Source organism: Neomonachus schauinslandi, chromosome 5 (assembly GCF_002201575.2).
Source record: "Neomonachus schauinslandi chromosome 5, ASM220157v2, whole genome shotgun sequence".
Classification (NCBI taxonomy): domain Eukaryota; kingdom Metazoa; phylum Chordata; class Mammalia; order Carnivora; family Phocidae; genus Neomonachus; species Neomonachus schauinslandi.
The window spans coordinates 55,803,182-55,818,944 of NC_058407.1; the positions used below are offsets into that span (position 1 = coordinate 55,803,182).

At 41.0% G+C, this 15,763-nt stretch overlaps 1 protein-coding gene across 1 annotated transcript in view; it reads left to right on the forward strand.

The window, feature by feature from the left end:
* The first annotated feature begins 377 nt into the window (after positions 1 to 377).
* LRIG3 (leucine rich repeats and immunoglobulin like domains 3) overlaps positions 378 to 15,763 on the forward strand; it is a 46,609-nt gene continuing 31,223 nt past the window's right edge. The window contains exons 1-3 of the mRNA XM_021687215.2: positions 378 to 903; positions 6,556 to 6,627; positions 6,839 to 6,913. Of these exons, the coding sequence (XP_021542890.1) occupies positions 659 to 903; positions 6,556 to 6,627; positions 6,839 to 6,913 (392 nt within the window). The 5' untranslated portion in view covers positions 378 to 658. The remainder of the gene's footprint in view (positions 904 to 6,555; positions 6,628 to 6,838; positions 6,914 to 15,763) is intronic.

The following is a 15,763-nucleotide window of genomic DNA, read 5'->3' on the forward strand; positions in this document are numbered from 1 at the left end:
TAAAGTTTTCCTGATAACTGAGCTAACTTTACTCCCCTCACGTTCGCCAAAATACCTCCAACTCCGAAAGCTGGCCTAATAGTTGTTCAGTTGTTTGCACATTCCCTTTTTCTCTTCAACTCCATTTGATATATGTTTCCCAGGACGTAGTGGAGACTGCTGGCCAGAGAGGCTGGAAAATATAACTCCGAATTTCCTACAATCTCAGCTCCACTTTCTCCCGCGCTCCCGCGGGGGTCTGGAGCCCTGTTGTTATCACGTGGACTCGGGGCGACGGGGCCCGGCCGGCCAATGGACGCGCGGCAGCTCCGCAAGCCCCGCCTCCCGACTCCATCGCGCCGGGACTTTGCGCACTAACGCAGGGAGGAGGCGAAAAAGTTTCTTTGCGGGCGAGAGGGACTTCGGGGCGCCGACGCCGCTCGGGCTGCAGGGCAGCCGCAGCTGGCCGTCCTCTCTGGTTTCCCTCTCGCTGCTCCGGGGCATGAAAGGGCTTAGCTGCTGGGCGTAAAAGAAAGGAGTTTGCCGAGAAGCGCAAGAGAAGGGCGCGCGCACGCGGCTCCAAGCGCGGGCGGCCACTCTTCGGCTGCAAGTTTGTGCCGGGCCGCCAGCGCGCGCCGGCTGCGGAGCGCCGGGCAGAGCGAGAGGCCGCAAGAGCGCGATGGGCGTACCGAGGCTCCGCGCGCCGTCGGTGGCACTGGGACTGCTGCTGGGTGCGGTGCTGGGACGCCTGGGCCCGGCTGAGGGCAGCGGTCGCGGCGGCCCGGGGGCGCTGGGGCAGCCTTCCGGGGTCGCCGCCGAGCGCCTGTGTCCCGCTCCCTGCCGCTGCCTCAGGGACCTCCTGGACTGCAGCCGCCAGCGGCTGGCGCGCCTTCCCGAGTCGCTCCCGCCCTGGGTCGCTCGCCTGTAAGTATTCTTGAGGGCGGAGGGGGAGCCGCTCGAGATTCGCGAGGGGCCGGGGCGCTGGGCGCGCGGTTGCCTTTTCTGGGGCAGTTACTCCTGACCCAGGCCTCCAGCGGCACTCGGTGGAGATGGAAAAGGAGACGTCGAGGCCTCAGTCGCCCTACCCTAGTGCCTAGCGAGCCGCGCAGTGGGCCCTGGGCTTGCCCCTCGCTGGCCGCAGGTGGGCGAGGGAAGGGAGCCACTGACAACTCGGAGGAGTAGAGTCAAAGTCCTGAGCCCAGAGCCTGCCAAATGGATTCAAATGCGCGCCCCTGCAAGGGCGGGACAGGAGAGGTGGCAATCTGCGGGTTACAAGAGTTCGCAGTTCTCCCAGAGTGTAAGGTCCTGTGGCTCAACTACAGTTTCTAACTGGTTCAGGCCCCCTTTCCTGTTCCCAACCAGTAATTGAATGAGCTCCTTTCATTTGAGAAGGCCCCTCAACAAAGGTCCGTCACTGTCCAAGCTATAGTAGACACCGTTTTATTGTTCTCTCCCCTGTGCTTAATGTCGCTATAGGAAATTCCAGAAAGCCTCAACCAAATTGTAACACATCCTCGTTCCAGTAAGAAGTTGGCGAAACTAATCAGTAGATGTGGAAGGAAAGGAGCTAGAGGTTTCAGAACGAAGGGCGTGATTTCTATAGCTTCTCAGCAAACAGTTTAGAAGGACTGGGCGCTGTTATGCAAGTTTTTGGATGCTAGCTGTGAAGTCTGAAAACCTGAATCACTGCCAACTGCGTGGAAGAACAAGGAAGAGAATGTAGTTTAGTTAGAAAGGCTGATTCTTTCCAAACGTCGTCTCCTTATTCTCTCCCAGCCCTAGTTTTGTTAAAATTGGCGGACTTTTGTAAAATGTAAACAATTACAACTTGTGTTTCTTAAAAAAAAAAAAAGTTATCTTGTCTAAAAGAAATTAAAGTGAGGTCCATCCTTAACCTTTGGGCCTAGCAGAATTGCAATGGAAATTCTACATTCTTAAAACAATTCTACTAGACTGTCCTAACATCCTACTAATAGTAGTAGGAAGTTTGGTTCCATAGTTTAAGAAATTGTGTTTTTAAATCATTGTGCTAATCAAAATCTTTATTTGTGAATTATGGGATGGTTGGCCATCAAAAACATACTCTTTGTGTTAATAAACCTTAGTTTAATAAAAAAAAGTGGAATTAGAGTTTTAGATTTTCTGATCTCTTATCATGGGATGTCGATTGTAGTTTTTTGGTTTTGTTTTATAATTGAAGAAGGAGATAAGGGCTTTAACCTGAAGCAGGAAGACTTTCAATTAGTTGTGGCTAATTCTGTTCAATTACCTCTTGTGGAGGTCATGCTGCCTTATTCATGAAATGTGAATGGTTCTATTGACAACATATGGAACTGAACATTTGAATGACTGGAGGTGAACATGTGTAAATAATAGAGAGATGAGAAAAAGAAAATGAATAGCTCTTCCTGGACTGTGTTTAGAAATGCTTGAATGATTCACCAAATTTAGCTTATATTAGTAGTTTCTCATTGTCAAGTAGCCTATTAGGTCATGCCAGTGTGTGTACAATATATATTTTTTGTGTGAATTTGGATGTCTTAAAAAAAAAAACTTGGTATTGATTAAAAGTTGAGTTAAACCAAAAGGGTTTTGATACCTATTTAAACATTGTCTTAAAAGTAGCTGACCTAATTAGGATTTCGTTTTGCAGATAATTTGGTGGCACACTAAAAACAAATTACAGTTTATTTGGTTAGCACAATCTTTAATTACATTTCCGCCAGCAGTAAATTGTCTCAATACAAGTCCACATTCCTTAAATATATGTGAAAATAAGTTCCACTTGTATAAATAAGCACTAGGTCTGTTGTCAGAAGCCCCACTGTGATCACTCATTGGACAGCTCTGTCATTCTTGTACTTGTGTGACTTTTAACCAACTTTGTAGTTGTCACCAAACCATGTGGTCTAAATTCTTTATTGTAAATGTTTCTTTTGTTCGTGCCTAAAGCTCTAGAGGTCTCCTCTCTCCACCTTTGAAAGAAGCAGAAAAACACGTGGAATTGGGCTTTAATTCTCTGTTACTTGGTGTTTGGAACAAGAGGCATAAGATAGCTGTTTCTTAAAGTTTACATAATTATAAAAGTGTTTAGGTAGACTGTTCAGAGTTCAGAAATAAGTAGAAAAATACATATTGTTCTTTCCCATATCCTAACTTTTTCTTGGGTAATTAAGGTAGTAAACATTTGCCTTAGGACTAATTTATGAGAGCACCATTCAAGAAAACTGTATCTTTTGTGTCATTTGTTGAATTTGCAAATTAAAAAAAAAAAAATTCTCTACGTGTGTATTTTTTTCACTTGTTTAGTTGTAATTTATTGCCTTAATTTCATGTGTGAAAAATTGAATAGTTTGAGCTGTGAGATGATAATGTGGTTCTCTTTTCAAAAAGTGACTTGTAATACTTTGATGAAAGTGGCTTTTAAAACAGTAACTATTTGAAGCTTTGCTTACAACTGCCGTTAAAGGCGGACTTGAGTTTACATCTAGAGTTTGTGCTTACAAAGAGCTCTGAACCCAAAGAGGAGTTGCTTGTTGGAATATGTTACTTAGCCAAAAGAGGGGAAAGTTGCTCAATTGCCAGTGAGAGCTTAATGTATTAAAACCTCACTGGAATTTCAGAATTATTTATCTTATCACGTAGAAGTGTTTGCATGAGCTGGGCTGAGGCGAAAGTCCGAAAGGTACTTTCTGCTGCTGAGCCTTCTTTAGCGTTCGCCTGTTATAAATCGTGTGGTTGGTACCAGAATTGGGGCTGGAGTGGGGGGTCATGGTCCTTATGGTTTTCACAGCTGTTTTTCTATATTTTCCAGACTAAAACTTGAACATAGCAGGCTGATTTATGAGTCACTTTGGATCAGTGTCTTAAAACAGCTACAGCCTGGCTTTTTGTTTTTCAGCTTTCCAGATTTCTGCTGAATTAGCAGCTCTGCAGGCCCCAGTGGGATTGATTAAGGAGCTGTGCTGGATTTGCATTTTAAAATTTGACTTGGAAGTCAGATTTCCAAATGCGAAAAGGAGCAAAATGGTGGCTGGAACTAAATGTTATAAATTAATTATTTTCACATATATTTATTCACTTGCTAATGTGCAGGAGGAGAGACTTTTTTTTCTACCTTGTAGAGTTTGATTTTCCAGCATTTGGCCAGCTGAGTTCTAGGTAAATAGTTAACACCTCCCCGCCTTACCACTTATCCCATTTATTAACCTCACTACACAAAGTTTTTTGAAAAGGTTTCCTGGGGAAGATGTTCATTAATGGAACTCTGAAAATGAAGAATTTGCTTTTCTTACTGAACGTTCTCATGGGTTTAAGAAAATACCGACATTGTACGACTTGTATTTGTTTTTAATGTGGTCTAGCCATAAAAACAATATAGGGAAGATTTAGGAAAGTGTGACATCCTTTAACTGGAAAGTAATCATTTCTGAAACATAAACTGTATTAAATCTAAATTTAGACACATTAAAAGTTTCATGGCTTTAAGTATTTAGCAGTAAAAGTCACTTAGGTGATTTTTTTTTTCTCCTACATATAATGTGGTTTTAATAGTACACAAAACTCAGGAATGGAAGTGTGTTGCAATAACTAAAATATTTAAGGTTGCCAGCTCCCACTTCTGGATCAGAAATGAGTGGTCCCCAGCATGTGTACATTTCTCAGAAGGCAGTTTCCCATTTTAAAAGTCTTTTGTTGGAGATCTCATCCCATTACTGGTTGGAAAAAAAAGTTAAACCCTCTCTTTTCTCATAGGATTGCCCTACGAAATAATCCTCAAAATGAAGTGTGGTTTTCGTTTTTTTCTAATTAAAAAGAAAACCACCTGTATTAAGTGTAAATGCCAGATCTGTTCCCCTTTTCCCTTTAAACATTGAAACAATAGGGGATGCAGTTTTCTGCTTGTTCAATGTTCTTTAGTTAAGTGGATCCAAATGAGACTTTCTGTTGATTCAGGCAACCTCCCAGGTGAAGGACTCTTTTCACTGGTTGTTTTTGAAACCCTGTGGGAAATCTGTGACTGTCTGTGGTGCTAAAAGCACACAGGTTTTGTTTGAATCCTAACATGAGCTGTTGGGCTCACGGGTTCCTTGATGAACTCCAGACGGACGTGAGCTGGGCTGTGAGGGAAAGTGTCTGGCTCCAGCGTGGTGAGCATGCACAGCGGTGGTTGTAATTGCAGGATTTTTATAGTTTAAAGACTGTGCCAGATTTTTTTTCATGTTATAACTCTACCAGAACAAATCTACTCATGTCTGTTACTGTCTGGTAGGTCTTTAGGCAAACATGTTTCAAATAAAACCTTTGCAGATTTTTTTGGGGGGGGGTGAAATAGAGAAATCCAGGTTTATTCTCAAAACAAACATGCAAAGACTGAAAGGATCCCTGATTTCTAATTGTTAGCTTCATAGACTAGATGAAGTTACACTGTTTCTCTGGGTGTGATTTTTCTGCCTTTCATTTTTGGTTCATGCTTTGTGCCAATTCAGTTTGGTTCTCTAAAACGCTGGTTAGTTAAAAGCCTTCATTTTTAAACACTGAGAGAATTCATTTGGTAAGGGTTGGTGAACCTCTTTGGGGGGGAGAGCTTTCAGCCATACTGTTTGTAAGTCTGTTTTTCAGTAGCTGTTCTAGTCATTTCACTTTGAATTCACCACATGGCAGGCATACACTCAGTGTGTCCGCGCAGAAAGGAATGTAAGCAAATATTTACCAGGCTTTCTGTAATATTGTGGAGTCTTAAATGCCAAGATGATGGCCTAGTCTAGGATATTGTATATGTAGGAGTTTTGTTTTGCTTTTTTTTAAAAAAAAATTACGATGTCTTAGGGAAATTGTTACTAAGTTAGATGAAGTCTCTGAATAAGAAGCAGATTTATTTAATGATTGCAAAGAAATCTGATCATAGGTTCCTAGATAGCCTACTTTGTAGGTGGTTTATGTGGTTTAAATTATACATTATATTATCTGATACTGAGATTTGGGGAATTCAGGAAAGCAGAATTGTTGTTTTTGACTCTCTCGACCCATACACACACCATGATACCTTAAGTAATTTGGTGCCTGAACCCAGAGAAACAAATATGTGTGAAGAGCAGTTTCTATTTTGTTTGCCTGTAATAAGAACACTGATGCTTAATTTTATGATAATAATAAGAAGGTTTCTTTAGAGGTTTGAGTTTCAGCAGCCTTCCTAATTAGCCACTTTTCACAGGACATGACTTCATCATATCAGTTTGGAAGTGAGGAGATGGTAGGGGATGGGGAGGGTGAGGCAAAACAGCCCCATTCACAAGAGATCTGTTCACCCTGTGCCAAAACACACCTCCTGAAAATCTGTGGGCTTAAAGCCCTTGAATCTGCCAGTCTCCTGAACTAATTTTGTCCTCAGAATTTGTATTTTTGATTTTGGCAGTTTAGTTGCCATCTAGTTTGGGGATAGGATGAACCAATTATTTCTTACGTTGTCACTAGTGTCGTAGAGGAATTTCATAAACCCATTCTGTCTTGCACATCATTAAGCACTATTAGTGATTTTTGGAAACTACTTACAACTTGACTTTTGTTTTCTCATAGGGACTTGAGTCACAACAGATTGTCTTTCATCAAGGCAAATTCCATGAGCCACCTTCAAAATCTTCGAGAAGTGTGAGTCTTACTTTCTATTTGAGATTTGAATAAAATATGCTACTTAACCGTAGAGAACATTTGGATTACAGTAAATTATTTAAAAACTTTTAACTTAGGAGGTATTTTTAAATAACTTTATAAAGTTTTCACCTCTGTGATTTACAGATGACCTAATCAGCCTTTTTCTCTTTTTTTTTTTTTTTTTTTTTTTTTTTTTTGGCGCTTAAAGGAAACTGAACAACAATGAATTGGAGACCATTCCAAATCTAGGACCAGTCTCAGCAAATATTACACTTCTGTCCTTGTAAGTGAATGTTAGCAGGATTTTGCATGTATGTTTGCAGGGACCGTGGGTAGCAATTGCATATGGGCTAGAGTAAAGGTCTTACAAGCAAAAATGAATACTTCCTTCTGTAGATAATGGAGAAGCGTTTTTTAAATTGGTTGACTTGTTCCCCAGCCTCTTTCTTTCCTAAATTTTAAGTAGCATTGTAACAACACACTTTCCACGTTGCTGTCATTGCTGAACTGGTATCCCAGGTTCAGAGACACTGCCTTCACCTCATAGAGACGTGTTTGATTATGTCCTGAAGACTAGGACTAATTCTGCTTATTACTCAGTGGCTGTCATGGGATCTGTGGATTAGGTATTACACAGTTCCTAGTGGAGGGTGACTGGAGCTGTTTTGTGAGAGAAAGTGGGAGTTGGTAACAAGGCACTGGAGTATTCTCTTTTAAGTGTGGCACCTGTAGTAAAAACCGAGGTTCAGAAACATCAAAAATATCAACTTTATACAGTTAAAATTAGGTATGTGATTGAAGTTATAAATACCATTGCATGTTGTTTTGCAAAGATGAGTTTTCAAATAAAATTAAAATTCTAAATTTTCTGTATTTTTAGGACAGATAACATGTTTATCGTCACGCATTGAAGATGTTTGGAATAATTTTGACTTTCGGCACTTAAGGGTAGCATTTAGAATGTGCAGTATTTGATTTCTAAAATTTAAGTAGCTTGCCACCTTAATCTTGAATAATTAAAAAATATATCTAAGCCACCGAGGTTAAAATGTTTTCCTTCCTTAAACAAGTTAAGAAAAGCCCACCATTGTTGGTTGCTTCTGGGAAAGGTGTCGTGGGGGTTAAAATTATACAGTAAATTTCAGGAAAGCTGTTCAATTAATTAAAGTGATCACTACCCAATTGCTTACATCTGGTGATTTATAGAGGTTGGTTTTTACGGAGGGCCCAGGTCACCTAAGTCACGGGTGCAGCCGCTGTGTCTGCTTTCCTCTGTTTGAATAAGAACTAAGTGACATTTGATACTGATGTGGTTTTTCCAAAGATCAGACACAGAAAGGAATGAAAGAAAAAGGAGTTGGTATTTGACAAATAAACACTAAATTTAAAAAACATTTTTATGCTAGCATTAATACCTGTTTTATTTGTCTTTCACATTTGCTTAAGAATTTAGAGTCTAAGTGGAGTACTGGTTTTGGTATCTTAAACAGCTTTAGCTATTCTCATTTGACCAGTGGGGCCTTTCTAAATCCCAGGGAATGCTGCTTCCCCCTGCTGATCTTGCCCTATGTATTGGCAGATTCTGTCAGCATGTTCAAGAGAGTCTTGAGTTGAGGGTCATTGTGTGCTTCATGGCTGAGAGGGTCCACAGGGGAGTTTTGGAATCTGGGTGGGGTGGAGAGAACAGTCTTCCCTTTGGCTTGATATAGAGTTGAAATCCTAAGAACTTGTAAGGAAATTAGAAACTTTCATTGGAAATAAATAACCTAGTGATTTTATACTTCCAAGCTTTCATTTATAATTAGAAAACTGAAATTCAGTCTGGAAAGATGGAAACCTTCAAAATTTGAACTGTTCTCCCTATTTTCATTTGTTTCACTCTAGTGAGTGCTAAGTAATCTTTACTGACCTTGAATAATCTCACTTTTCTTTCTCCTTAATCTGTTGCATTACATCTGACCAGGGATTATTTTGTTCATTTTATGTAATGGTAGATCCTATTTATTACCTAGATTGCATAGCATCTGCAGAGGGTTATTTATATGTGATGGGACTGCTAATTCAATATGGGTAGTGAAAAATTGTCTTCATACCTATGAAATATGTTGAAAAATGTATTTCTCTGGCTGTTTTCTTCTACAAATGTGTTTTGCCTGTAGGCCTCTTTGGATTGCAATACACAGTCATTGTTTCTAAAGCACCATTAATTTCTGTCTTGTGTTATATAGGGTAGAGCATTTTCTTTTATATAGAAGCATTTGAACATCAGAGCTAAAAATCAGTACTTATATTTCTGAAATTTCAAAGGAAATCGTTAAACTACATACCATGGCTTAGGTTAGAAAATTGCTATGGCACCACGGTTAAACACTATGTCTTTCCAAGCAGCTCTCAGGACTGTTTGACTTTTATTTGATCAAGGGTTTTTTTGTTTTGTTTTGTTTTTAACATTTTGTGGAGGAAACAGATTTTGGGGGTCATTTGCACAAGTTAAATCATTTGAAAATATGTTAAAAGAAAGGAAAATCAGTTGGAGTCTTGAGCAAGATTTAATGTTGGTGCTCCATCCTGTTGCTGATCTGTGCAGTGGGGACCCTTCCCAGCTGGAGGCAGGGAAGTTCACCTGGTGAGACCTTCTTCTTTGCTCATCTTCAGGAGCAAATGGCACCCCATAGCCAGAGATGAACATCTGATAATGTTCAGACCACTTCTGATAATGTCAGGGAAGCCTGGTAAAATACCAGGGTCTTGGGATGGTGGTTGAATGAGCATTGAACTCCCTCATTAACAAAGCTCATCTCTAACCTTTTTAGGGGTCTGTTGGAATGTAAAAGACTTGAATAGATTTGTTTTCTTTTGAATCCCACCTAGCATGAGCTCAGAAGTCAACTGACATGCTAGGGGCAGGACATGGTTTGTGGGTTTTGTTTTGTTTTGTCTTTTTTTTTTTCTATCTTGTAGCCTTGGCAGGATGCTATATTTTAAGGGAAAAAATGCACTAATGTTTGGAATGAACATATAATAAAACTGTTGACCCGGCATAAGTAAGTTGATTTTACCAGATGTGGTAGTTTTGGCTTCCTGTGAGGTGGCATGAAGCACTCAAGCATTGGACAGTTTTGAAAACTGTGACTTGAGTTAGGACAGGTTTGACTCCACGGGTCCTATAACATTGTTGAACAAGAGAGTTCTCATTGGTCATTAAAGAAAGCTGGTTAGGTCTTAGTCTTGACATTGATGGTTTATATAATATTGCCCAACATGTAAGTACTTACCTGTAAGTTAGAATTGAAAAGATTTAGGTCCCCAAATGTCAAAGGAGTACCCAGATTACTAGTTAAAAAATGTAGATTTCCTGACCCTATCCCTAGAGATTCTGAATGGATGGGGTGGGGTGGGGCCCAGAAATATCCATTTTAACACATCTACCTTACCGGTTCTGATTAGATATTGCATAAATATTTCTGGAACTACTGATAAACTCCAGTTTGTTATAATCAAATAAGCCTTTTCTCATTATTTCATATCTCAAAGGTAGAGCATTTCTCCCACGTCCATCATGTTCTTCATAGTCTCTAATTTTTCTGGAAATGGCAATGTCATCTTCCAGAGTGTTTATTATAAATATTGATCACTTTGCTGGAGGGACCCCAAAATGTGTGCTCTACCAGTGGACAGACAGTGAAGAGATTTAAAGCTGAGTGAGGTGATCAGTTTTGCTATTTGACAGTGTCATTCTGGCTTTAGTGTGGAGGATGTCCTAGCGGTGCCTGAGGGTGGTGTAGAGAGGGCAGATGACCGTGGTTGGGGGGTGGGGGGGACCACTACAGGAGCCCAGAGTGAACAGCATTGTGTCACGGCAGTGGAACAGTGATTAAAGCAAAGCTCAAGTTGGATGGCTTGGAATTATTTGCTGGCTCTTCCCTTTGTTAGGTTTGAGATCTTGGGCAAGTTACTATCTGTCTGTGTTTCTTCATCTACAAAAAGAGACAACGTAACCGTGTCCACCTCATAGGTTGTGAGGATTTGGAAAGAGAATGCAGATAAAACCATCTGGCATATGCTGAGTGCTCAGTGACTATGAGCTGTGATCATGATGATGGTGATGATCACACACTCAAGTGAAATTCATTGAATAAATGAGCAGTGCCAGGCTCTGTTTTAAGGGCTGGGGACACTGCAGTAAATAAAGCAGACAACTCGCTCTTACGAAGTTTTCCATTCTAGTGAGGAGTAAAAGAACAATAAGTAACAAATTTTTTTAAAAAGATGATTTCAGATTCTTGATAAATGTTGTCAAGGAAAAGCAAGGAGGACAAGAAGAGCCCTGGCAGTTGCCCTTTAATGTGGTCCAGGAAGGCTTCTGAGTATTTACCAAATCCTACTATGTGCTCGGCACTGGTCTAAGGTTGAGATTCAGTGATGAACAGACAGACGAAATCCCTGCCCTCACAGAGCTGCCTTCTCATGGAAGGAGAAAGACAAAAAGTCAAATAAATAAGAGATGTGGTCAGAAAGTGGTGAGTGCTAGGGCAGAAAAAGCAGAGAGGAGGCAGAGGAGTGTGTGGCAGAATGGGGGTTGACAGTTTTAAATGGGGATGCAGGGAGGGGCTTGCTAGGAAGGTGACACTTGAATCAGGGAAGGGGGAGGGAAGGGTCTTGTGCAGCATCCTGGGGGTGAAGGTCATCTCCTTAAGCCTCCCCTGCCCTGTCCAGGCCCATCCTGCCTATTGTGTCCAACTCTTACATGGTAATGAAATGGTTTTATTTATATTTTTCTCCCATGCTATACTTTGGGGCTTGTAGCTAACTCTCGTTTTCCCCAGCACTTTATGCAGGTGTATGGCATATAGTTGGTGCTAGGTATAACGATTAAGGAATATTTATGGAAAGCCACGTGCACTTAGCATTATTCAGGTAGATCTCCTCTTAAGTTAGTCTGTGCTAGTGGCTGAAAATTTACAATGGAAAAAAAGCATGCCTACATTTTACTTATGTTCAACTCTGCATGCTTGGTAAATAATAATAATAAATTTTAACAACAGCAACAATAATAAGTAAAAGAAGTAGTTTAAGTAGGAAAGGAATTCAGCTCACCACTCTCACCAGTGAGCACGTACACGCCTTGCAGTGTGTTTGCAATGCAAGTGTGTGGGAAATAAAAGTCCCCTTTTGTATTTGCCTTTTTTAAAAGCTTGAGTATCTCAACCTACCAGGGATGACTTTGGTCTTCAGAGATATGGGTTTTTCATTGACCCTGTGCCCAGCACACATGTGAACTACTTCATCGGGTCCTGAACTAAAAATTCAAAAAAAAAAAAAATCGATCTGTTCCAACACTGAAGTCAAAACTGGCCCTACAGGACTCAGAGAGGGAGAGGGAAGGAGGATATGTTTGCATAAGAACACTTTGCTGGTGTTATAAGGGATCTTCAAGGGTGTGTTAGTGATAGATGTTTTCCCCTCGTGCACTGGCTTCAGAGCCTGATGCGGTGTGAGATGTGGTCCGTCACATTACGTGTCCTCCTATATGGGGGATGCTCTGGGATACAGGGAAGTATGGGAGTTATGTCCTTTCCTGAGGTCCAGTGTGATTTACATGCTACAGAGAAAAGTCCTGGGCGGCAGGGAATGTTGGCAGCTTTTTGGCCTGAACAATATTGTAGAATTCTGAGAAGAGTGGTGACTTTCTGCCTTCAGTTTTGAAACTCCCGCAGGTTCTTCAGTGGCATTTGTCACATGTCTCATTCCAGGGTAGAACTAAGGTCTTACTGAGCTGTCCATCCCCTCAGCAGCCCAGGCCAGAATTTGGCCCATAGGATGTTCCGTTAAGTATCTGAGTGGACAAGGGAGAGACCTGAGCTGGAAACGGGGCATACATGTTGTTGTCTTGTCTCTCACTAGTGACTTGTCTGACCGCAGGCAGACTTCATTACCTCCTCTTTGTTTATCTGTAAGAACAGTGTGAGATGTCTGCGCCTTTATCTCAGGTAGTTCTGTCACAGAATCTCAGGTGAGAACTCTGAGAAGTGTAAGCCACAGCAGTTGGGTCAGAGGAGGAAGGCACGATTTAGAAACCTATCCTGGCAGCAGTAGACGAGGGAGGGAGAAAGAACTTTGCATCTGGAGTGGGTTATCTGGAAAACTTTCGCTCTCTTCAGATAGTTCAGAGTTGGTGAACACTCAGTTGTAATTAATAACTGAGTAGCATTTCTAGCCCAAGGGCTTGTGCATCTATAAGGTGGATTTTGAGCTGTTCCGGGTGCCCAACAACACCACCTACTATGTGCTAAGTGCTGGGGAACAAAGAAAAATAGAACTTGGCATCTGCCCTCAGGGGGCTTTGAATAATGAATAACGGGAAAATAGACAACAAAGACATGCTGCACCTCCGTGTAGGGTGATGGGGAGACAGACGCCTGGCTGGGCCAGTGCATAAGAGGGCTGCAGCTTCCGTGTGGGCGGAGGGCAAGAATGCATGAGGTCTAGAGAACGAAAGGACATGGGGGTACATTGTAACAATGCACTTAGGTGTTTTAAAGGTTTGGGGGATGTTTTTGTTAAGCAAGGGAATGAAATGAGTACATTTCATTGAAGCACAGAATCATCATCTCTCCTTGTTTTCAAATAGTCACTAAACCACGTTCATTTTCAAAATCAAATGCCATGAAGACAAATAATGTGCTTTTTTTGATCATAAACAGTTAGGACTTGCCAAATACCTGCTATCCATTCATCCTTAGAACAGTCCCGAGCTCTGAGCCTTGCTGTATGTTAGGGCCACATCTTTCTTTGTCCCCACAAAAAGAAAATTGACCATAGGATGGGTGTATATAAGCATTGACTTATGTATGATGAAAAGAGTGGAGTCGAGCACGTGATTAGAAATCAGATCTGCAGTATTCTGTTATCAATATATTGACCCCAGCACCATATTAGGTGGGAACTTCATCCGTAAGCATGCATTTTTAGTTGAACATTTCAAAAATCAGTCTAATAAAAAAATCATCTTGGGAGACAGTGGTTTAAGAGACTATTGCTTGGTTGTATGGCAGAGTTTGTTTAAATTCATCAAACTTACTTTGTGATTTTTAAAGCATATTGATATTTTAATAGTTCACAGCTCAGAGACACAGCTTCATATAAGGAAGGCAAGTGTTACATAGGTTTTCAAGTGATGATGTAGCTAAGTAATTTTGTAACTATGTGGTAAAGTTCAAATAGTTGTTTATTTGTTTTTAAACCAAACCTATCTAAGTTAGCATTTGAAAGGAGGTTACCAGTGGGTCATATTGATTAGGGAAGTGAAGAGAAGCTTTAGTCAAAATTAGAATTTAAGTTTCTGGGAAATCAGGGAGCTTTGTTCTGATTAAGTGGACATAAACCATATCTCATCTTTACCCATTTGTGGGTGTAGAGGATCCCATAGAATTTGACCCCCTTAACTAAAAAATTCATTCCCAAATGTATGCGCTGCTGATGTGGATGAATGGACTAGCGTCTTTGTGTTTAAAGGACATTGCATCAGAGGGCTGCAGCCTTCACAGTATAAACAAACCAGACGTTATTGTGTCTAATGGAAATAAGCTCCTAAAGCTCAAGTCTTACAAAATAAACACATAAGCATCGTAATATGATAAGTTGTATTCTCTTATTGGATTTTAAAGTGTTTATACGTGATTTGCACATACAAGAGTTTACTATACACAGAGATGTATTTTTTACTCTCTACGTTTATCTTCACAATTAATCATAAACTAGTCCCCACAATACAAGTTTGCTAGGTGTATGAATTCTCAATTTAGATTTGAAACATAAATTTGTGATCCTGTTGTGGCTCTTAGGTTAAGAGCAGAATTCTTGACAAGACCTACAATGCTCTGGATGATCTGAATCCTCTTTTCCCACTGAGCCTCCTCTAGACTCATTTCTCACTTCTAGCAGTGTGTCAGCTTGCTCTGTGTCAGGTCCCATTACAGACTTTTCTCTCTGCCTACAGTACTTACCCTTGTGCAGCGTTTGCTAGCCAGACTTCGTGTCACCTGACACATTTTCCTATCACCCTTATGTACAGTGTCCACATTATTATACACACAGTGGCATTTGTCAGTTATATATTTGTGATTCTTTAATGTCCATTTCCCCCACAGAATGAAACTTCCTAAAAGCTGAGCACATGTGTGTTTTCATCCCCACTGCAACTCTAGCATGTAGCTCAGTGTCTGGCACCTGGGAGGGAGTGCATGGTTATTGAATGAATGACTGGGTGGCCCAGTCCCAATTAATACTATATATAGTTAATTGTAGAAAACTGTTCAGCTAACCTTTTTGTTCATGCCTCTCCACATGCACTTAAAATCGTTTTCATTACTAAAACTTGCTTTTTCCAAGGTAACAACATTGTTAGATACGACATAGTGAACCAGCAGACAACTTTGTTCAGTGGCGGTTCTCGGAGCCCATAAACTTGACCCCCACTCCCTTGAACTTGACTTTCCAGCATAGCTTGCCACAAAGTCTCCTGTATTACCAGTGTTTATCCTGAACCTGCACTATTTTCTCATCTCTCCCCTCAATGTCATGCTAGCTATTTTGATTGCTGCTTTGAAGTATTTGGTGCAACTTCTGCCGGAGACGTTTCTGTGCTGAGCAAGGCTTGTGCTGCCAAGACAGACAAAACAATAAAGTTACAGCCAGTTGCTTTTCATGATAGGGGTAGCAAGAGTCAACATGTCTCTCCCCTGGCCTAGTTCCTTTTCCTCCTCCTCGTCCTCATTTTAGTATCTCTGCCATCTTCCATAGATGAGAGGCTCTGGGCTCTAGTTGGGTAGAGAGACCAAAACAATGAAACAGGCTGCTAACCAGTACCACTGCTTCTTTCCTTGGCTGAAAGTTGCTTAAGTAGTAAATTCAAAACATGAAAGGAAAGGCAGTTAAAAGTATAAGCGCTTCCTTTCTAAAATCACCTGCCTGACAGTCTCCCTTCCTCCCTGTGAAGCTTTAGCTGGCAAATAGAGCAGCCTCTAGAACGAGGCAGAAGGCAAAATGAAATATCAAGGTAATATTCATGCTGCAAGTGCCCTACAGCACAGGATAAACATGGTATACATTCTTGGACTGTCAGTTTTACTGT